This window comes from Dipteris shenzhenensis, chromosome 3, assembly GCF_047967505.1.
Source record: "Dipteris shenzhenensis isolate YYH24624 ecotype China chromosome 3, Dip_SZ_1.0, whole genome shotgun sequence".
In the NCBI taxonomy this organism is placed as follows: Eukaryota; Viridiplantae; Streptophyta; class Polypodiopsida; order Gleicheniales; family Dipteridaceae; genus Dipteris; species Dipteris shenzhenensis.
The window spans coordinates 16,037,967-16,062,202 of NC_141598.1; the positions used below are offsets into that span (position 1 = coordinate 16,037,967).

General features: G+C 46.0%; 1 protein-coding gene across 3 annotated transcripts in view; it reads left to right on the forward strand.

Annotated features, from left to right (window-relative positions):
* VAD1 (GRAM domain family protein) overlaps window positions 1-24,236 on the forward strand; it is a 107,571-nt gene that overhangs the window by 37,279 nt on the left and 46,056 nt on the right. For all 3 annotated transcript variants that reach the window (XM_087398907.1, XM_087398914.1, XM_087398921.1), the window contains exons 6-11: window positions 7,836-7,931; window positions 9,337-9,438; window positions 9,648-9,742; window positions 9,977-10,212; window positions 23,628-23,668; window positions 23,839-23,926. In XM_087398907.1, the coding sequence (XP_087255033.1) occupies window positions 7,836-7,931; window positions 9,337-9,438; window positions 9,648-9,742; window positions 9,977-10,212; window positions 23,628-23,668; window positions 23,839-23,926 (658 nt within the window). The remainder of the gene's footprint in view (window positions 1-7,835; window positions 7,932-9,336; window positions 9,439-9,647; window positions 9,743-9,976; window positions 10,213-23,627; window positions 23,669-23,838; window positions 23,927-24,236) is intronic.

The window sequence follows — 24,236 nt, forward strand, 5'->3', positions numbered from 1 at the left end:
ATTTGAACTTGAAATTAATAGGTGCTACTCGGCAGACGGTGGAAATGTGTGACACGAGACGGAGTTGGGTGCATTTGGCGGCGCGACCACCGACACCTGTTCGTGAGCGTTGGAGCGTGGGAATTGGGTGGAGATTCCTTTGATGTTCGTTTGATCGTTGGCTGTTTGTTTGACTCGGACCAAATGGTTCGTCATAGATCGGTCGTTCGAGCAATTGTAGTGTATAGGTGGGTCAATCGAGCAGCCGCTAGTTCGGGTTGGTCTCGTTCGCCTGTTGGTTTGAGTGGAGTAGAACATTCGACACTGGTTCAATTAGATGCGGGGGGCTTGGTTCGTGTTGGCATTTGTGTGCGTTGGTCATCTGCCCATGCTAATGATGAATTGGTCACCAACGCTTGATGTTGTGTTGGCGAGGGTGCTATGGCTCGTCGTGGTTGGCTGAGTGTAGGATTGGTAGCAGCAATACTGAAGAGATAGAGCAACACTTTGATACCAATGTAGACAAGGGATAGGGGGCTTATTGCTCTATGGTATGTTGTAGTAGCGTCTCTCTGTATCGTCACAACTCCATCAGGTAGAGCCCAAAACAGACCTGGTCCTGTAGGTTGGGAAGACACATAGAAAATGCTCCTCTGTCTTGACGGCCCCCATTTGTCTGATGGCAATCCTCAGCGCGTGTGAGACTCCTCTATCCTCGAGATACTGAGGTCGGATGATGAGCCCATCCTCGAATACTCTAGAGAAATGGTCATGGTAGAGCTGGGTCTTGGTGGGGAACTCTTGGTCCCCCCCCCCCCCCAAGTGCGAGATGTGTGGAGCTGAAGGAGATCTAACTGTATGATGTGGTTAATCTCATCCTGTGGGATCAACTCGGGCGGTGCATCTAGGCTATACTGAAACGGGGGAAGTCGGTCCATCTGAATGCCATGACTGGCAAACCATGCAGTGATGCGTGCATACCATGCTGTACCGACCCACTCTCTACTAGTCGTATGGAAGACTCTAGTGCCAGTCTCTGAAGTCTCTCGCGAGGTAGGTCCCAAACTCACTGGAGAAATGTGATGGCATCAACCTGGAGAGGGGTTATGGCAAACTCTGCCTGTACTATCTGATGGGGGACTGAGGGCTTACTCCGAATCATTCTAGAGGCCATAATCACTTGGAGCCACTCAAATCTCCTCCATTCTGCTGCTGAAAGATCATACCCCCAAAAAGGTGTCGCATACATGGCAGTCAGCCTCACTAGAGTGTCGAAAAGCCAACACTTCGTCGGCGGATCTTGGAAGTGCGCCTGGAAGCACTATCGCTCTAGTTGGGCCAAAGCACCATGCCCTCGCATAAGTGGTGCTCTGGCTGCATGGGTCATTGTGAAAACTGGCCCTGTGATGAAAACTTCACCGAAGTATGTGTAGGACTGCATAATCTCCACTGGTTGACTCTTGTATGTAAAGCTATAGCGGTGAAGCACTATGTAAGAGGTGTTGAAGATCATGACCTTGGTCTTTCCAAGGTTAACCATCAAGGCTCTCTCTTTGCAGAACACCTCTAGGGCATCTAGATGTCTCTGTAGTTCCAGTGCCGAAGATGACAGGAGGACTATGTCATCTGCGTATAGTAGAATTTGTGTCATCAAGTTAGCTAGTGGTGCTCCCTCGTCTCCTAGGCGGTCTATGAAAGATGTGATCTCATCAGTGTAGAGCCCGAAGAGAGTCGGTGAGAGAGGGCATCCCTGCTTTACCCCGATCGTGCTCTCAACCCAGTCTGATAGACCTCCTAGGGCACGAACTCTCCCTCTGACGGACTCATATAGGCTTGCCACTCCCGAGATTAGAACCTCTGAAACTTGCATACCCTGTAGTCTCCTGATCATGCAGGATCGCGGGACAGTGTCGAAGGCCTTCCGAAAGTCTACAAAACAAGCATAGACTTTCTGGCGTCTCGACCTCGCCTCCTCAATGTTAGTCCTCAGGGTGAAGATGTGGTCTATTGTGGAGTGCTGTCTCCGGAAACCTTCTTGCCCTAGGGCACGCTGCCCATGTGCCTCTTTATGGCTGCTGATCGCCCTCTTCAGTACCGATCCATAGATCTTGGCCAGCGTATGGCCAATCATGAGAGTGCTATAGTTCCCAGTATCCATGGGATCACCTGCCTTGTGTATCACTACAGTGGTGGTGGTTCTCCAGGAGGGTGGGAAGCTGTGACATATGGCGTGGTTGAACATCTGCGCTAGGACGAGAGCCAAAATCTCCTATCCATGATCGAAATGCTCAGTTTGTAGCCCCTCATGGTCCTGTGCTCTCTGGTTATGAAGCCGGCTTAGTGCAGCCCGCACATTCTGTGCAGTGAACAAGTGGCAAGTGGTGGGCCTGGACATAGTGGACATATCAGATGGTGCCTGCATTGGAACACCATAAAGAGAGCATGCACAAGTGTGCCAAACATCTGGGCCTGTGATGGGGATAGGCGGCTTTCCCTCCGATAGAAGCCCAGCCAATGGTGGGATCCCCCCCTCGAAATGAAGTGATCACCTCGTCCATTCTATGGGTGAGGAAGGCCCGTCGCTTACGGCATGTCAGTCATCGTGAGATCCGCTGTGCCTCGGGTGATGTCAAGTGGCCAAGGGCTCGCTCACGTGTGAGGTGAGCTCTCATCTCTCTGCACTCATCATCATACCAAGGGTTTTGTGGCATTTCCCTGGTGAGGCACGTGCAGATCGAGTCGTGGGGAAATACGATGGCTGCATCCATGACCGCTGTGGCAAGGGTGTTTGATGCATGGGCGAGGTCTATATCATCTCCAAGTAGTAGGGCTGGAAGCCCTTGCACCAAGTTGCTCACATAGATGGGGTCCAGGGCACAATCAAAGTGAACCTATACATGAGTGGGCGTGGGGGGACCCTCCCTGTGACTGGCATAGTGGCAGAGATACAAAAGGCCAAGTACAAGTGATCAGCATCAAGTGGGGGAGGGGGCACAATAAAGTCGTATATCCGTGAGGTAAAAGCCAAGGGACCCAATAGGTAGTCCACTCTGCTTGTCCCTCCGCCATGCGGGAAACAAGTGAGCCCACTAGATAATGGCCATCTTTGTAGACCATTGTAAATGATCAAATCGTGGGCAGCCCCTAGCTTAGTAGATGTCGTCCATACTCTTTCACCTATGGTGCATCTACGGAGTGTCTCACTATCCCGAGCTCAGCTGCATCTAGCTCTTGTACTATAAGTCTAGTACGCCCACCTACCTATCCCTTGTGCGTGCATTGAAGTCACTAAGAAGGAGGATGTTCCCTTGCCTGGAGAACTCAATGATATCATCTTGAATTGACTCATACAAGCTGTGCCCCTTTGTGGTGACCTGACGTGCATAGGATGAAGTATCTGGGGGGAAATAGCACACCGTTATGAGTATCAGTCGTGCGTCTGGTAGCTGGACTCGTATCCACGTGTCGTTTATGCTCCTCTCTGTGTGCCACTAATATGAGAGGTCTCATGTGTGATCTAAAGAGGATAGCCACTCCCCTCGAGCCCCGCACACCAGTGACTCTCCTTGTCTCCTTCCTATGAGATGACTTCCATGACTCGTATCCACGTGTCGTTTATGCTCCTCTCTGTGTGCCACTAATATGAGAGGTCTCATGTGTGATCTAAAGAGGATAGCCACTCCCCTCGAGCCCCGCACACCAGTGACTCTCCTTGTCTCCTTCCTATGAGATGACTTCCATGTATATCCTGTCACAATGGGCAGTCCTCTCTCGAGGCTCTCATGTGTCTCAATATAGAAGACCATGTCTCTGTTAGTGTATGTCTTCGAGAAACCGCCCGGACAGACTAGAGTGTGCCATTGCAATTCCACACTGCCATTCTCAGTCCACTTTGTGCCCCATTGGCCCGACACTGTCATAATTCACCCTCTTCTTTCTCTTTCTTTTCTTCCTTCTCCCCCTGGTCCTGATCTTCTCTCTCTCGGATGATCACCCTACCATCCCTGTATGCACCCCATTTCCCTGCTTCTCGTGCTGCCATGACGCGTACCACACCTTCCCTCCGGTGTTCCTGCTGTAGGAGGGTGAGGTCATCGTCTAGGTAGATCCGGGTTCCTTTCAAAGTCACCCTCATGCTCAACCCTCGTGCTCATGAGGGTTTTCCTATCCATGGCTGTTCGGAGCTTCATCACAAGTGGCCTTGTGGGTGCATCGGGCTTGCCATCTCTCCAAGCTGTCTCACATGTCAGGTTCACACCCATTTTGGTGAACAATGCTTTTGCATCTGCCATAGCAGTGTCTCCCACTGTGAGACCTGAAACCAAAACATTTAGGGCTTTACTGTTTCTCCTTTTTTCTTCCTCCAGAGCATCTGAAATGAACTCTTTCTTGGGGGCAGCAGTGCCTTTCTTGACTACATCTCTCCATTCCAAGATTACAGCCTCTCCTTTCTGGATCTTCTGTGTGAATTCAGCATGTTTACCCTGCATAGTGTCTCGCAAAAATGCCAAGTCTTTTCTGAGTTTTTCATTCTCAGATTTCAGTTCACCTATAATCTTGTATCCTTCTTCTGAAGTTCCCTTTGCCCCCTTGAGCTGCTTCATTTGTTCCCTGATGATATTCAGCTCCTCGTGTAGGGATGGCTGAAGCTCCCCTTCATCTCCGTGTGTATTTGCCTTCAGTTTTACATTCTCATCTTGGAGACTAATCACCTGAGCTTCCAAGCTGTCAATCTTGGATGAAAGAAGATTGTTTTTCTCGTCCATATCTCGCATCACATCCATCTGCATTTTACCAATTTGTTTTGCCCATTTTGCATGCATTTCTTCTTGCCATCCCTTCACGTTGTCATTCATTTGAGCACATAGGTTTGAAATCTCATCTTTTTTGTATTCTTCCAATTTCTTTTGTAAGCATTCAATTTAAGCATCTTGTAGCTTACATACCTCTTTGATAGTGGATAAACATGCTTTGGCATTCCCATCCTCTACTTTCTGTCCTTTGGTCCAAATTATGCTGTATTTCTTGTCTTTTTCCCCTCTGGTTTTCTGATCGGGTGAGCTTTCCATGGCCCCCTTCTATGAAAATTCAAAATATTTTGTAGCTCTCTTGGTACGAGTGGGGCTGGCCACTAAGGTCAGCCTAGGGCCTACTAGGCGACATCCAGGCAGCCCAAGGGCTGCCTCATAAGCAGCTCATGGAGGGGGTATGGAGCCCTTGACGTAGCTCACGGGGGGACCTGGAGCCCGTGGTGGAGACTAGCAGCCCACGGAAGGGGGCCTGGGAGCCTTGGTGTAGGCGCTTGTAGGCTAGGCGTCTGGCCTAGCGGAGACCCGGTGGCAGAGAGAGAGAGAGAGAGAGAGAGAGAGAGAGAGAGAGAGAAGAAGAAGAAGAAGAAGAAGAAGAATATATTATCGTCCTCTGAAGACCAAAAATCGGCCTATGGGACCTAAGCAATACAAAATCCTCGTACACAAAGACTCCTCCCTTGGAGGGGAGGGTATTAAGAGAAACTACCTTTATGTCTTAGGTGAGTTCCTGTGCTTGAAAAGCTTATAGACAAACGTTCCTAAAGCTGGGGGTGACCCGCTATGTAGCATATCAGCTAGTCTGTTATGTCCCTCGAGAAGAGAGCTAAGAGAGAGAGAGAGAGAGAGAGAGAGAGAGAGTTGCAAGTGGGAGGAAGGAGGAGGGAGAGTAGATAGGATTAGATGTCGAATCAAAAGTGTACAATGAGTGGTGGGAGGGGACTCCTATAGTTTTTCCACATTTCCCACTAACTCTAGCAAGAGGGCTACTAAAAGTAGTCCTTTTTCCTCCATTATATATGAGAATCTCTTGTCTCTTGTACTGGCGATGGAATGGTAGAAATCACTAATACGTGAAAGAGACGACACTCTGCCTTGCATTTGAGACACCCAAATCTGTAACACTACCTTTGTGAAGCATCTCTGCATACAAAGCATCTGGATCTTGATATTGGCATAGTGGCCTCTCAAGTGAGGCTCATAAACCATCAAAATCACCGGAAAGTGATCCGAGGTGGAAAACTTTGTTGAAATGCATACCGAGCCACCTCTATCTAATGCCCAATTATCAACATAAATTTGTTAATTCCATGCAAGGATGGGCATTTGATGTCTCCTCTTTGACCACGAGAACAGGAGCGAATGGGGCAAAGTGTGAAGGCATCTTCTGTCCAAGCATCTCTGCCACTGAACTAGAAAAGGAAGGCATCCCAAGCTGCTCTCTCGATAGAGTGATGCCACCTTGTCTTCCTCGATTTTTTGAAGGTAACTCTACCACATTGAAGTCACCTCCAAGAATCCATGATTCTGCAATTGGGGCCCAAGAGAGAAGTTCCTTCCAAAAAAGTTGATTGGAATCAAGGATTGTGAATAGGGTTGTAGTTGATAATAAAGAATATTGAGTACGTGTGGTGCTAGGAAAGTATGAGTCGGCTACGGGAGTAGGGGATTTCCAGCTAAGGGCCCAATTGGAGACCTCCATGTGCCACCGTCCAAAAGAAGTAGGAGATCTTCCTCAGTCGGAGGCTGGTCCACAGTCAGGACCAAAACCTGCTAAGAATCTCATGGGGCACTTGCAAGCTAAGCAAATGGGTCCATTGATAATTAAGGGCAAGATTAGCTGCTAAATAATACTCCTAGGAAGGTGGGGTAGACTTCACTCAAACTGTTGACAGCAAACTTTAAACAAAGTTTGAAAGTCATTGTCTAGTCTCAAGTAAGCACACAGGTCATGATATAGAAAGATTGATGCCTTTTTCAAGACATCTGACATGCAAAAGGTGACATGAGAACCCAATATTTATATTGTAGAAGAATGATAGTATCATTCTTGTCACTCTATATGTAGATGATCTTATCATCTCATTAAGCAGCTCAAAGGCATGCAGTTTGAGATGACAGATTTGGAGCACTTGCACTATTTTCGGGATAGACGTAATCTTAATTAGGGTGTAGGGTTTTTTACAAAACTGTCTCTTTCTTATTATTCTTTTGTGCATGTTCAGCTTTTACCTTCGACTGTATGGTGCTTTCTAGTCTCCATATCTGAGTTCTCTAGGCATATGCTCATCATTATTTGTGAAAATGTTATGGTGTCTTGCATCTCTTGCATCTTCAAGTGCTATGGGCTCAATCTTATTTTTTATGACCAACCTGCCATACATCTAATGACTAAAGAAATATTATAAAGGAGTCGAACCTTTTGTTTTGATTGAATTTATGCCAAAATCTTGGCCCTTGAGTGATAACCTGAAGTTGAGGTGACTTCTAAGAGTGAGGTTTGGATGTGCGGGGCAGTATGTTGTTTGAAAGAGTTTCAATTACTATGGGTGCCAAATTTTTTTTCTTATGGAGATAAAAACTCAATACTGATTTGAAATGCATTGGATGATGAAATCAGAAAGATACAATTACCAATCAAAAACATAAGCAAAAGTAGAGGGCGAGAATAACTTACTTATGGATGTATTTTGTTGATGAACACTTCTTGAAATTCTCAATACCAGCTCATCTACACTTGTGCTTTATGAAAATTCTAATCTAAACAAACTACAACTCTATCTCACACTCAAGCACTGACTTGACTCTGTTCTATGTGCTGATAGCATTTTCAAGTGTGCCTAATCGTCTACAAACATAGTAGGAAACTGGATTGACAGAGTTATTATTATTGGTATCTGATTATTGAGGTGAATTCTTAATATTATCTAATCTTGTCCCAAATATAAATCAGACAGCTTTTGTCATATTTATGTATGAAATACCTTTTGTAAGAGAATGTTTATCTGCTTTACAATGAGAATGACAGTTGAATGTTGTATTATGCAGAAAGTGATCATCCTCAAAGATGTGACTTGTGTCCGCAAAGCAAGGACTGCCGGATTGTTTCCGAATGCTATCGAAATTGTTGCTTGGGGGAAGAAGGTGCTTTTGATAGGAGTTTCCTTTCTTAGTGTAGTTTATAGAATCCCCTCATAAAGAAATGTGAAATCCAGCATAAAGCCACTGCTACGATTCCTATTCACTTGTCTTTATATTTAAGAATGTCGTAATATTTACAATCAAGGATGCATATCCTTCTACACTGTCCTATTCGACTTTTGAGAATGTGTAAGCCTTTGGGATTTTTAAAACTGTTCTATGTGGGCAAAAAGCTAATATTCTAGATTTTAAAATACGATCATGTGGTCACAGCAGGGGCAGTCCCTAGAAATATCAGTATCATGAGGAATATCCATTTACAGCCATGTCACTTTCTTATAGTTGCACTTCATGCATTTCTGAAAATTATACAACCACAATGCCACCTTGGTATTTCTTGTGAAGACATAATGGAATTGGTTCAAAAATACCTCTACTGTTGTTAAGAGTCAATTAGCATCAATGTTGGCTCTCATGTGTTTTGGGAAAATAGCATCCATTTAAAGTATGAGGTGACAAGGGGGTTCAGTTGGTTGAAAATTTTGTATATGCTTGATGAGAAAGGATGGTGGGTATATTTGAAGCTGTTTTTTTTCGTCCCTGTTGTTGCCAAAAGACACTTCAAATCATGAAGGCACAAGCCCTGGAGGTGGGTACTTTTTTCATTTATACTTTGTAGCTTTTCAGAAACAATATAATTTCAGAAACTAAAGATAAAAGGTGTGAAGAAATTGAGACAAGCCTTTTGCCATTAGATCTGCAAGTGACTTCCAATGCGGAATGTGATCTTGTGTAAAATGACTGATGAAAAAACATGAGTGTATTATGAGTTGCAACAAGAATGAAAGCTGAACTGGAAACAAAAGGAGCACTTGGAAATATCGAAATGGGAAGTAACTCGTTGTTTGTCACTTTTCCATTTATCAGACATTCCGTGCCTTAGGTTTGTTTCCGTAACACAATATTCTATGCTTTAATTATCTAAGCATTCTCTTGTTTGTTTTATCATGCATGGATAGAAATAGGTCGTAGGTGTACTCAGTCAACACCCTCCCTCAACAAGCCACCCCTTCTCATTCCATCTGTGAAATAAAAAACTGAGAGGTAAAAGCATGTTGTCCACTACACACTGTCCACTACACTTTGATGTTGTCCACTCAGAATATCTCTAATCGTTTAAGGAAACCTAGTGGAGACTAGTTGGAAGCTGAAGATGTAGATTTCTTTCTATTTGGTCTGCCACAATGCAGTTTTTTTATTATAGTTGCGAATCCTGCTGGCAGTAGTAGGCTGTATCTATAGATGTAGAGAGCTGTCTTTTGTTTTTACATTTCTTGCTAGAATTAAGCTGTTCTTGCTCTTGCTATTGGGTTAGTTTTGAGACTGTTTTCTGTTGCACTGGATGTAGAACTTTTTTGCCTCTTTCCTATCTAGGGATGAGGCTTACCGTTTGGTGGTAGAAGGATGGGCTCGCCACAGCAGATATGCAAGATTGGTGCCCGAGTCTCAGGTAAATTGATTTGCAAAATCATTGTCGATGATCATATATATCCATTTTCAAGTTTTTCAGAGGGCTTGCAGCTGTAGATTGATTCAAGGGCATGGCTTGGGAAAGAGATGCTTAGGGACTTGTGGGCTAGAAAATATCCTAAATATAGGCTGCACTTCTTCCTGAAGAGGACGACTCCAATCATGACAGGTGCTTGCCATTTAATGCAGGGTAATCTATCTCCAGCTCTACTTACGGCCAATCGTGTGGAGGCAACTCGAGATCAACTTGATTCCAGCTTTTCTGAATCAAGTTTTGGGAGCCGGTACATTTGTTCTTTCTTGGGCCAGCTTGAGATATTTTACCTTAAACAAATGGATTTCTTAAATTGACACTGGGAGGCCGGGATACAGATATCTGTACATATGCTTGCTTCTATGTTTGGCTATTTGGATTCTGTGTGAAGCTTGAAGATAGGATATGTTATCTTATTTTTTGCATCGTGTGGAAGCTCTAGGTTCATTAGGAAGGCCTGATGCCTTTGTTTGCATTGAGGCAGGGATATCATAGAGGTGCCTGCTGAGCATAGTGGTGAAGTCAATGATTTAGAAGCTTCAGAAGTCTTGCAGCTCACGGATCCAAATACCACCACAGAAAATAAGAGCATAGATGTTACAAATACGGCCACAGAAAATAAGAGCATAGATATTACAGAAGGCTTTGCTAGCATCACAGAAGGGTCTGCTAGCATTGAGGTTCCCTTATGGGATGTTGAAGCTGAAGATGCACCTGAAGGTATGATGTTTGTGCTTCGTGATTATATGTGAATAGGGGGAATATGTGCCTTTGCTTTAAACAGTAAAACTTTGCAGTTGATAACCATTGTCTGGGATGAGAAGGAAGAACAGATTGCTACGGTCTGTTTACGTGCTGGTAACTAACAAATTGTCATTCAAATTCTTCATGTCAAGTATTTGTGCTTTTTGCCTTACCAAGAATTTCCTTTTCATGCGCATATTTCTTGATAGGATTTGAGTAGTCATGGTTCAAAAATTATATCCATAAAGTCTCTATTTAAGACTTTGATTTGAACTGTTTTCCCTCTGAGAGGCAAGATAGAGTGTCTCTCTTATCTTAGTTACAGCCGCAATGCCTATACAGAGGAGCGGAGCCTTTGGCTGAGGTGGGGGCTTGAAATACCAGTGGCATAGAGGCCACATGGTCCAAGGAGAATTTGCTTTCTATGTGCGCTTCCCTATTTCGTCAGTTACTGTATGTGTTTTTGGTGCAAGTAAGGTGTCAAGTGTATAAGAGGTAGTGTGGTACAAGTGTACAGGGGGAACTATGGTACAAGTGAATGGGCAGTACTAGGGTGCAGTGTGTAAAAGGAACAAGAAATCCTTAATGAGTGCTAACAAGCGATTGGAACACGCACATTGCAAGTAATGCATGAAACCAAGGTGCAAATGCTTTGCTGGCGAGCTTATAGCTCTAGCCTCTTCTCCTCTCACTCTCTCCTTCCTCTCTCTCCAAATGCAGTCCCATCATACATGTGGCGCTCTGACAGCTCCCTCCCTTTGTCTTCACCTCTGCAACACAGGAGCAAACTGTTGCGAACAAGAGATATCAGTGTCATCAGTCAGCTCCAAGATCTCCTCATCTTGTCTCAAGGGAAGTCTCAGCCAATAATCTCATCTTGAGATCTCAAAAAGATGCTATTGCTTAAGCCACAAACAAATACAGGAAAGAGGCCAAAGGGCATCCCGATTGGATTGATGTTGAAATTTGAAATCTCTCTACCCTATCCCCTTTGATGCACACTTGGCTATGAGTGGATGTGTACTTTGATCCAAAAGCATATGAAAATCCAAAGCATGAAAGAGTACCCTCCAAGAAACCCCAATCTACTCTCTAATAAGCTTTCTCAAAATTCAAGAATAGAATGCTGACCCTCTGGCCACTTTGTATAGCCGATTCCAAATCCTTCCAAAATATCAAAAGATGCTTCGGTCATGCATAAAGCCCGTCTGCTTATCACGAATAACATCTGGAAGAAGTGCTGCAAATGCAAACTGGTAGCTTTGGCCACATTCTTATAAAAAGTGCCCAAAGGAGCGATTCTCACATTGGGAAATCAAATTTCTGCAACACCCCTTTGGGATAAGATGAATGAGACCCTTTGTAAGTTAATTAGGAATAGCAAGGGCTGAGGTAACATCCCAAAAAGCAATGCAAAAGGAGGGTGTCAACCCATCTGATCCCGAGGGCTTGTCCTTGTGAGGGGAAGAAATGCAGTCCTAAAATTCTAGATTGATGAAAGGTGCATCAAGTAAGACTCATATTTGGTTTCACCACTGTTGGAAATAGCCTGTTGAACTCTATGTCTGGCATATCATCTCTGGTAGGCATTTTTATTTTAAATGAAAGTGATATATTCCATTCAAAACGAATCATACAACAGGTGGGAGAGAAAGTACTCTATCCCTAGCCTCAACAATGTGGCAAAAAAGCCATGGTGGTGGTCTAAAATGCCACGACATCCCAAAAGGGGTCAAATGAAAAAATAATGAGCAGTCCCATGTCCTCATGAAGGATAAAAGTCTCCCACGAGCTGCCAAAGAGGTGCCTGTACACCGCTCCCACAGACTCCTGAGAGTGAAGATATTCTCCGCCCAAATGGAAGCAAGAGTGTCAGCCTCTGTGCATAAATGGCCCCCAAGGACAAAAGAACAACGCGAACACCATATCCGCCATAGGGTAATACTAGAAATCACCTCCCAGGCTGACCCTGCAGGTGAAGTAGGCCTGGAATCCTGAGCTGGTACTGGTACCAAAAGTAAGTCCTGCGGCTCCATGATGCTAACATCTGTGGGACCTCGTCTCTGGCGACACTGCATGAAGAAACCGTGGTCTCCTGGCTTTGACTCATAGAGGGCAAAGGCTCCAAATCCTCTCCCCCAAAGGGCAGCGCCCCATGTCATCAGAAAAGGACTCAGATGTAACATATGAGAACATCCTGAAGATACCTGTCCAAACCACTCTAGAACTGGGGCAGCTCCATAAACAATGCTTACTAGATTCCTTTGCAAGCTGACAACGCATACACAAGGAGAGTCTACCCATCTGCTGAAGCCAAGCACCCACAGGTATACCCCTATGAATAGTGAGCAAAAGAAAGTAGGAGACTTTCTTGGCTCTACTGATGCCCCAAAAGTGAGTCGAGTAGCTCAGCAAGAGCTCTGCAGTAAGTCCCTGTGCGTGCCAATGCTGTGAGGCAGATGGTAGGTGATGAGAGTCTCTTTGCTGAATCCTGTAACCTGCCCTTGTTGAGTACTGGAAAAAAGAAAGAGGACGAGCACCTGCCACCGGAGCAGGCCACGCCCACTCACCTGGGTCCCAGTCGAGCTCCGCAAGAGGTCGACCCTGAAAGATCCAAAGTCTCCATCTAGGATCCTCTGCAATGGTCAACCTGGAAGGATCTGTGGCCCATTCCTTACCAAGGCAACCAATGACCCTGACTCTCTGCCAAAGGAGCTCCTGTCGATCCAGGGGCTGAGTGGGATACAATCTGTGAGAGGAGTCCGTCTCAAAATAAGTAAACGGTGCCGGTCCTAAACGAACTCCAATGCATAGCCCAGCCTCACTAAAACAACCTGACCAAGTAGAGATGGGATGAACATAGGCTGGATCTGTAAGCATATCCCTCCACCCCTGAGGAATAGCTCTCATGATCAGTAATCTGGTGGCAGCAATCTGTCCAAGTAGCCCATGTTTATCTCTGATCTCCTCCTCTGACATCTCCACACCTCCTCTGAACCAATCTCCGACTGTCACAACCCCCTGAGCATGCCATCTGGCCAAGGGAGTCCTAAGTTCTGTACCAGGGGAAGATCCCTGATACCAAACCAGGGGGTTATGATATAGTGGATGTCGGGCAATTTCCTTTCTGGAGGAGGGAACTGCTCTGATGAGGTGTTGTCGAAAAAGATCCCATATCTGAATAAGCCTTTTCACAAGTGGTGAGGAAGGCTGAGAATGCTGGTCCATCAGGAAGATCCACTTGACTCTATATGCCCACTGGCCTACTGCTCTGGGGGTGCACTGGTGAATCCCATGTCCCTCCAAACATCCAGTAATGAGGGGCCAACAGTGTCCCAAAAGAACTTGTAGAATTCTGCAGGTAGCCCATCTTCCCCAGGTGTTTTGCCATCAGCCATTGCAAAAGCAGCCTCTTTAAGTTCTTGAAGGGAGAGGTCTATTTCCAACTGATTTCTATCTAAGTTGGATACAGAGGTTTGTCTGGCTTCATGGCACCTATTTCTAGCCTCTAGGACCTTGTTGTCTGTTAAGTCCACTGTGCTTAAAAGGTTTTTGAAGAGACTGACTATGATCTCCATATTTTCTACTTCTGATTTAACCAATTCCCCATCATCCTTCTGGAACAAAGGGATTTCCTCATGATTTCTCTTTTTTTTTAATCCTTTTGAAGTTCTCCTTAGTCGGTCTGTCTATCTTACCTTCCCACCAATCCCTAAAGTAGACCTTGCAGTAGGAACTGCTTCCACGGCTGATCTCCTAGAGTCAAACCTCTAACAAGAAGTTTGACTAAAAGGGCCCTGCTCTGCATCTCAGGATCAAGAACTCCAAGTCCTCCCTGCGAGGCGGGTAAAGTGATAGTATCCCATGAAACCCTGGCCCTAGTGTCCTCAGAACCATCACCACCACTCCACAGGAAGTTCTGGAGCAATCTCCTCACCTGACGCATCGAGTCAGCATGAAAGTACCAACATGACGCAACGTACCACATAGCTTCCTCCGGATGCTCTCAAGAACTGGGGCAAGCTGTTGTGTCGGGGACACCTCAATGCCAACCTGAAAGCCTAGATATCTCGTGGAGGTGCCTCTGGGAATCCAAACAAAGCCTCTGTCTCCTCCCCATGCTAGTGTATCCTGCTGAGCTCTTGTCCAGATGCCTTTTGATTTGTTCCAATTGACAAGTCCCCCTGAGGCTAGGCAGAACTTGTCAATTGAATCCGCAGCAGTAGCAAGACTATATGCATCTCCTTTGACTGTCAGTGCCGTATCATCAGTAAACTCAGTGTCCAAAAGCTCCTGCTCTTGCTGGATAGGCAGATGGAGGCCCAAAGTGCCATGACTGGTAGCCTGCATAAAGTATCCCATAGCCTCCGCTACGAAAAGGAAAAGGTAAGGTGCAAGCGGGCATCCCTGACGTACCGATCTGGATAGCTGAAAAGCCGGTCCTCTGCCTCCACAAACCATCATCTTGCTAGAAGAGTGGGAGTAAAGCGAGGAGACCCAAGAAATCCATCTATCACTGAAGCCTAGCCTCCTCATAGTGCCCTCCAAGAAACCCTAGTCCACCCTATCATAAGCCTTCTCAAAATCGAGGAGAAGAACTGCAATCTCTTGCTGACTCTCCTTCGCCCAGTGAGTGGCCTCCCAAAAAGTGAAGATGTTATCCAAGATACTCCGATCTTGGACAAATCCTGTCTGAGTAGCTCTAATGATATCTGGCAACATAGGCTTTAGGTGAAGAGCCAAGGTCTTCGCTAGGATCTTGTAGGCTGTCCCTAGAAGTGTAATGGGTCTCCAATTACGTAGGACTGTCTTGTCTCCCCCTTTCGGGATGAGACAAATCATACCTGTGCATAATGTCTCGCCCAAAGATCCTGTATCAAGAGCCTCTGAAAAGGCAGAGAGTAGATGAGGCCCAATCGTATCCCAAAGAGCTCAAAAAGAAGTGGCGACAAACCGTCCTTCCCCGGGCATCTGTCTTTGGGCAGCTCATGTAACGCATCCGTGATCTCCAGGAGTGATAGTGGGCTATCCAAAACATGACTCATCCTGTCTGTGACCATCAGGGGGACATGGCTCCAAATCTCCTCTCTGGCTCTGATCATCTCCACGGAGACTGGATCGGCAGTGTAAAGAGTGGAATAGAAGTCAGAAATGATCTCAACAAGACGGTGAGGGTCTGTCTAAAGAGACCTGGCCTCATCCACAAGTCTACGAAGACTGTCCGAAGAGTATCTCTGACCCACTGCCCTGAAAAACTCTCTAGAGCATCTATCCCCTTTCTGAATCCAGAAAGTCTGCTGAGAGTAAAACCTGAACTGGGCCCTCCTGCCTTGAATCTCCTCTAGTCTCTCCTGAGCCTCCGAAAGCTGCCCTCTGATGAAACTCCTTCCCTCGTGCCATCCGCTTGGCTCCAATAAGTCCGGCTCTGGCCTCTGAGTAAGGATCTGCATTTGTCAATCCTGTCCTGGGAGAGCTTATGCTCCTGGATAAGCACAATGTCTGGAGGGGACCCTGAGGAAATAAACCGAAGGGAGTCCCTAAGCAACTACAATCTAGGAACTCCCAATCTACGACCATCTGCATCTGAGGTAAATCTGCGGCCGTTCAGTCCTCTCACATTCCAAGAAATGATGGACAACCTAGACATCGGATGGAAGTGAGGGTGTGCCAGTGGCAACGGCACAAAACTCTCTCTCTGACGGCGCAATCCAAAGTCGGTCTCTGATCAAACTCCAAATCTGCCCCAACTCATGTAAAATGGCTCCATCCAAGGGAATAGTACTCTGGCGCGAACCAAGGAGCTGAAAGTCAAATCAACCAGCACTCCTGGGCAAATCAAAGTCTCCCTGAATCTCAAAGAACAGAAACAGAAAGGCCCTGCGACCGAAGCCAGATCAAAGAGTCCTAGGGCAAGAATGAATTTGCGAGCCGACAAAATAGTGAACCGATGAAAACTGAGTCATGCTCATAAGCTGTCTAGCAATCTCGCTGTCAAGTAACTCAGCTGACCAGCTTTCGCTCCCCCGAGATCGAAAGCTACCTGCGGAGAAACGAAGAACATGCCCCTCTCTGGAGAGAGTAGCTGATCCCAAGTACTCCTCTACCTCCTCTGACCGTTTGCAAAACACCGGTAGAAGCTCCAATCGAGTGAGGGAGTCTGTGATAACCCCTCGAGCCAAAAAGGGCCAAAACTCAATGGGCAGATCTCTGTCAACCATCTTGGGGTCAGGTCTAGGGGTCAGAAGAGCTGAAAAGGGCTGAGCCGTCCTGACTCTGCTCCTGGAATAGGTGAGAGGGAGAGGCAGAATCTGCGACGAGGTGCCTGTCCGCATGGGTGACTGAAACTCTCGCTCTATCTCATTTGCTAGGATCTCCCAATCCTCACGCCTGTCTGGGTACTGAGCAAAATCTGTGACCGCACTCGCAAAAGATCTGGATACACCAGGAGTGAAAAGCTGCGAGGACGAGGCTGTGCTGGGAGGGCTGTCCAAACGGACACTCCGCATAGTAACAAAGGAAGGTACTGTGCGACGGGGCTGTGAAAGGGGTCTCGAGGGAACCTCGTACAGGCGCATGAGATCCTGGGACGGGCTTTGACTCTGACCCGTGTCGTAAAAAACCACTCTCTCAACGGGCTGCTGGGGAGAGGCGTCCATCACCATAACTGCAGCCTGAGCAGTCTCCTGCTGAATAACTGTCTCCGTAACCAATATCTGAACCTTCGAGGTAGTGGTGTCTAGAGTCATCAAATCCTGAACTACTGTCTCCTGCTCAGTGAGAAGACCTGCCTGTGGATGGTCCTCTGCATCTCCCCTTTTCGGGGTCTCCTGCACATGTATCTCGACTCCCTGATCTACCGTCTCCTGCACAGTGTCAAGACCTGCCTGCGGGTGGTTCTGTACAACTCCCCTTTCCAGGGTCTCCTGCACATGTGACTTGACTCCCTGAGCGACCGTCTCCTGCACCATGTCAAGACCTGCCTGCGGATGGTCCTCTGCATCTCCCCTTTCTGGGGTCTCCTCTAGCCGAGATAGCATGACCTCGGAAAGATCGGTGGGCATTTTCCCTTAGATGACCGACTTTTGTAATATTTTATATGCGTAAATAAATTGGTCAAGGGAAGTAACTGCCAAGGTCCTAGATGAGGGTGTATTGGCATCGACTAGGTGGTTCTGAGTGCTCAGGCCTAGGTGCACCTAAATGCGTAAGAATGCCAAGTGGCAAATGTTTTAATTGTGCCCCAAGAGAGGGGTAAATGGAAGGATTCTTGGGCCTTGTCTTCTTCTTTGGGTAGCCTCTAGCGAAATGCGCAAAGGACCTACATATCCGACAATGATTGTGCTTGCCAGCAGCCTCGACTCTTCGCCAAAACATGGGTCAGACATGATGACCCCAACTTTGGAACGCCATCATACTCGATGACGGATAAATCATGGATAAATCATACTCGATGACGGATATCCTCTGCTATGGATGACGGATAAATCATGGAGGGGGGGATCTATGTGACTAGCCCAAAAGAGGCTCCAATTTGTGGCGAGGAGTCGATGATAAACTTGAGGCAAACCGGGGAATATTGACTGTTCACCTGGCAGAAAACAAGGGGAGAAAAAGAGAGAAAGTATAGTGCCATTTGGCAAGTGCACATAAGATATAAAACATGCGTAAATACCATGAGGGACATCTCCAAAATGCGGGATGGTGATATTGAAAACTTACAGAAAATGCTTGGGGGCAGCAAAGAGGTAGATATTGATGCCATCAAAACAGGAAGTGGGTGCTTCGTTGGAAGAAGAAATGAATAAATGGAGATCAGAAATGCACTTACAAATGGTGATCCGAATTGGTAAGATGTTAGAGGAAATGATCCGTATGGTCGAAGCCAAAACCAGCCACCATACATTGATGATCAAGGAACTAGAAATGCAGATTGCCAAGCTCAAGGATGAAAATGAACTACTAAAAGCTCGCACTCCACTTGAAGAATGAGGAGCTGAATATGCTGAAAATAGAAAATGAAATGCTAAAGAAAGAGATGGCTGCCTTACGTATGACAATCCAAGGGAAACATGAGGAGTTTTCTAAACAGATAGATAGAGGGAAGGCTGAGATGAAGAATGGAGAGAAGTGGTCAGTAATGGCAAAGCAGCCCCAACAAAGAAAGAGTTTATTTCCGATGCCCTAGAGGAAGAGAAGAGAAGAAATAGTAAAGCGCTAAATGTTCTCGTTAGAGACCTCACAGTTGGGAACTCTGCAATGGCGGATGCTGAAGCTTTGATCACTAAGATGGGGGTCAATCTTACCTTCGAGGCAGCTTCGAGGGTAGGAAAGGATGATGCACCAAGGAGACCTTGATTTGAGATTTCGGACACTAGCAGACTGGTCTACCTTCATGAGTGTGAGGGCAGCTCTGAAGGAGACTAGAACATACTTGGAGGATGATCTGAAGCTCTTACAACAAGAATACAGATGGAGGGGATGACTTGAGTGTTGGCTGCGAGGCAAGAAGGAAAATGGGCTGTATATAGAGAAAGGGCAGAAGAGGTGGTGGGCACACTTATGCATATGATGTTCCGATGCAGGCACCACCGAACATGTCATCTATGCCCAGGCCCACTACCTGTCACTTGTTCAATACACAGAATGTACGGGCTGCACTCCGTTGGCTACACAACCGGAAAGCACAAGATCATGAGGGCCTATGGCCTGAGCATTTCGCACATGGGCAGGAGGTCTTAGCATCGGTTCCAGGCTCCAGCACAAATATTCAACCATGCTGTATGCCATGGCTTCCCACTGGCTTGAAGCACCATCACTATTGTATTGATATACAAGGTAGGAGACCCCATTGATACTGGGAACTACTGCACCCTCATGGCTGGCCACACATCGGCCAAGATTTATGGATCGGTACTAGAGAGGGAGATCAACAGTCATAAGAGGCACGGGGGCAGCGGGCACTAGGGCTGGCAGGTTTCCAGAGGCAGCATTCCACTCTAGATCACGTCTTCATTTTGAGGGCTATCATTGAGGAGGCGAAGTCCAAACACCAGAAATTCTACTCTTGCTTCGTAGACTTTCGGAAGGCTTTCGACACCGTCCCACAATCCCGCATGATTAGGAGACTATAGGAGATGCAGATCTGAGAGATTTGGGGTGTGATGAGTCTATATGAGTTTGTCAGAGGGAGAGTTCGTGTGTCAGGTGGTTTGTTGGATTGGGTTGAGAGCACGATAGGGGTGAAGCAGGGCTGCCCCCTCTCACTGACTCCTTCCGGACTCTACATTGATGAGATCACATCTTTCATGGACCGCCTAGGGAGCATAGGATCACTTCAGGCTGACCTCATGAGATATAGTGCAGTCCTACACATACTTGGGAGCAGTTTTCACAGGACCCACCTCACGATGTCTGAAACCCAAACCAGACCTCAAGAACAACTTTTTGCCCTGGTTAACAGCAAGTCAACACCTTCCATATAAATTTGCAATTCACTATTGGCACCCTGGGACAAATTGCAATCAATGTAGGACTCCTTTGAAATCGCAGTACCTGGGTTTGGATGGCTTGTGCTGGAAATTCCGTACACTCCTTGGGAAACGTGCTGAAGCTGTGGGAATCAAATTGTCATCAAGATACAGTGCTGGGAGAGAAGGGTAAGGAGCAATATACAACACTAGGGCCCATAAATAAGGGCTGAATCCCCCCAAAGGTCTTTATTTCCTTAGAATAAGGCTTTGTACAACTGGGTCTCACAAGAGCATGGACTGAGTACAATTTGTGTGATCTAGAGCCCTGAGGCTCTTATTTTATAGACTTAGCCTCCAACCCGAAAGCAAGAGCTTTCTAATAAGCTGGGGCGAGCTTTTAGCTTTTCTTAACCCTAAACTCAGAAAGCTGAGCTTTTCCCTAAAAAGCAAAATCATAGTCAATCGAATACAAACTGAAACTGAAACTGAATGAAATCAATCTCGGAGCTGAGACTCAGAAACCAAAGCCCGGCACAGCGGTGGCTCTCTAGGGAGCTGTGAAGATATCTCAAATCTGCCTCTGTCGAGCTGTCTCACACTATGGCAGGGAACGCGGCTCCTTGATCTCTAAACCCTCTAGGCTATGTCCAAAGTGACCCCTCATCTCTGTCGGTACCCTTTCAGGAAACCTGTGATAGGTCAGACCACAATAGAGTGTGCTCTGGGCGCTCTCTATCTCGTGCGTGGTCTCTGCGTCCCTCTCACTATGACACCGTGTCGGCTCTCTCTGCTGAGCCAGGCTGCCCTCATATCAGCTAACAACTCCTCCTCTACTCCGCTATGTCCTGAAGCTGAATCAGATGTATTAAAGTCTGTAACGCATCATTGTGCCCAGTCAGCCTCTGTATCATGTGGCCTAGCCGCCTCCTGCTGCTCTCTGATCAATCATAGTAGTGTATCCCTGTGCCGGCGCATTTCCATCAGATAGAGCCCAATGCAAACCTGGTCATGGAAATGGATCAGTAGTGAGAGTGGACCGCAGCCACTTCCCTCCAAGTAGAGACAGTGGTAGCGCCCCCGGATCTCATACTAGGCTAGGCAAGGACAAAGAAAATGCGCCTCTGTCTCAACCATCCTCAATGTACATAGCATGCAATCCTGAGCTCAGTAGAGCAACATAGATTAGATTAGCCCTTTGCTCCAGCCCATTGAGGCTTGCATGAGTCATCTTTTTGTGCACTTTGTCCCATAGGCCTGCGAGGCCTGCCGTGGACATTAATACATCTTTCTTTCTTATGTATGGATGCCATTTATGAGCATGATTATGGGTTTTTCTTTTGTATTCGTCATGGGTGTTGATGCTTGCTTAGGGGCTCCACCCCTCAGCTCATTGTATTAGTATAGACCATTTGGTCTTCCAAAAACTTTTAATAAACTTTCTTTCATTCATTCTTTCTTTCTCCTATCCTCCTTCCTCCTCCTAAGAGTCTACTCTCTCTCTCTCTCTCTCTCTCTCTCTCTCTCTCTCTCTCTTTCTCTCTCTCTCTTCCCTACCCCATCTCCTTCCTTCTCCCCTTCCTCTCTCTCCCTTCGGTGCATTCTACCCCCTTTCTCTCATCTGCCCCGACCCCTTTTCTACATTTTCCATATTTAAGTTTGTGAACTTAGAGATGCGATCAAACTCATCTTCTGGTCGAAGATGTCTTCTTTGAATACTTGTTTGAAGTCAGCCCACATTTTAGATTTCTCCTTTAACTTACATCACCATGCTAATGCATTACCTTTTGACATCCCTTGTGCCATTTGAATCTTAAGTGCATTAAAAAAAGGGATGGAAGAAGGAGTGTACGTGCGGTCAGTTCAGCCATGCATCAATGTGTTCAGGAATACACTCCTCCTTCTCACCTGTGAAGGTCTCATGTGCTTAGGATGATGCATGGGTACACTCCCACCGGCTCCTGTTGCCAAGCCCGTAACTGTGGCTTGCAGCACTGCATTTGTCTGTGTTTGTGTGTTGAGGCGTGCTTCTTGGGTTGGGAACAGATCCTTCCGTTCCTTCACTTGTGTTTCGCTTGTTGCTCCTTTATCTTGAGATAGTTTTCACTGAAATCAATCTCATCACCCCCTCTCCGCGAGGCTCTTCAAGTGGAGGCATGTGGCTGCAGCTTCCTCGTACATGGGGCTTCCTTTAGCAATGGGTAGGAGAGTAGGAGAGGGGTGTGAAGGCAGAAAGAGAGGAAATAAATCTGCAAATAGGTGAGAGAATAGAGAAGAGAGAGCAGGCTGGGATTTGCACAGAATTGTGATCCAATTAACAATTGAAATGATAATCAGCATGCGACTCCTCCCAGCCACCCTCGAGCACTTGGGCTCGAGATCAGACTCCAAAACAAGTCCATGCCTATAGCTCTGGCGTCCCATACCACCCAAATGCCTTTCCAAGAAACCATCGGCACAACATGTCGTGATCCACCATGTAGAAGGCAGGAGTCTAGGCTCAAGATGCATACTAGACCATTGAGTGGTGTGTGTACACTAAATGCCATCACAATACAGTTGGCCATTTTCATACAGAAGAGCATTCCGCTTTATGGAGAGCTTCTTGGCTAAAATTAGCCAACTGGCCCTTTGCTAGTGTTCATGTCCTCTAGTCCCACGTTAGCCTGCTCTTCTTAATCCCAGGACCCCCCTAACCCTGCTGGATTAGGTCCACTAATCTGAGGATGAGCGTCTAGGTACATAACACCTTCCCAGCCACTGAAGCTTGTTGAGGAGCACGCTGCAAGGAAGACAACTTCCTTTGTATCTTGACGAGATGTTGCAGCCGTCCACCTTTGTTGCATTGTGTATTTGGAGGCTATTTGAGCATCCCTTTGAAATCTCTATTTGTACATGGATAGTTTTTGTGTTGATTTGTTCTTGTCCAGCCACATGTCTTTTATGCTTCTGCATCTAGAGCATACAGCTCTCATGGTCATTTTTGACACCTTTATTGTACGATATCAACTGACTAGTCATGCCTATAAAGTGGATCATGATAGACCTCAGAGTAGGCTGAGCAGGCATCGGCACTACCACCGGTGGTATGATTATTTCTTTCTAGCTGATCAGAACAGAATGTTTCAATTAGCACATGTTATAGAGGATGGGTGGAGCCCTCTGCTTTGGCATTGTTTTTGGCTTGGATTTAGCTTATAGCCATGTGGCAGGGATTGTTATAATGATATTAGCAGCCTCTCAATGATCGATACACGATACAGGTATATGAGGCGGAACCACAGGGTTGAACCTTAAATTCCCTTAGACTACATTTGACAGTGTTGGTATGCTGATCGTGCTCTGTCCAGGAGGGTTTGCCACAGATTTGGTTGGAATGTTTCACACTCTGCGCAGCTGGGAGGATAGATGTTTGGGTGTTTCCTAGGTGGCAAAGGTGGAGGAAAGAGATATCTCAGGGTATAGGACTGTGACTTGTTTTTCCATAATTAGAGTATGATATGTGAAGGCATTGGTCACCTCCATGATGGTTTCAATCAGTTTTGTTTGGTTTTAAGATCTATTGTCGACTTTTCTGCATTTTGTGTTTTCTAGACCTTTATAGATCTTGTATTCGGGTGAGGCATTTTGCACTCCTCTTCATGCCGTTTGAAATTGCTTTGTATGCTCTACCTTTTCTATGAAGTAATACATTGCTTAGTATGATTAAGCGACAGCAATCTCATGGTCTATGGCTCTACATTCCCACCTTTAGGGGTCAATTTTCGACCATGTATATCCTTTTTAGTCGTTATCTCCCTTCAGATCTTCCTCTACAAGGCTTGTTGATATATCTAATAATTGTAAAAATAGTTTCAGTACAATCCACCTTTTGAATTTGTAAATAAACTAACTTGCAGTCTATCTTCAATTTTGACTTCGCAGTGCCGGAGCATTTCAAGACAGTATTAGAATTGGAGCTCCCGGTACATCCAACTTTAGTCTTTGATGTAGAGGAATGAAACATACCTTGACTTGATTATAAATTTTAGTTACTTTTCCATTTGTCGCTCAAATGTGTGCCATAATGGTATAACAACCACAGAAGTGCTTAACTTTCTCTGCAGGCAATAATTTGACTTGCTATGTCATGTAGGTTGATGTGAAGGACTTTTTCCAGTTGTTCTTTTCAAACGAGTCTGCTAAGTTTTGTGAGACTTTCCATAAGAAATGTGGAGATGAAGGCAAGGATTCCTATGTCATCTGACCTCAGATCTCTAGTTGAAAGAATTGTTTGTATCTGGTTAAAAGGTGAAAGGTTTGATATGTTTTCAAGCTAACTCTGTGTTTGATGGAGAGTAGTAAATTCAAAGTCTTTATTTTGCAGTCCAGCATAGAGAAGTTTCTTGTTTATCTTCACTTTCCTTTACTATCTTTGCTTGTCCGTGATGCCTTTTCAATCTATCTCAAATTTTCTTTGCCTTTCCCACTGTAAGTCTCATCCCACTTATTTCAATTTGTCTCAAACTTTATTTTTCTTCCCCACCACAACTC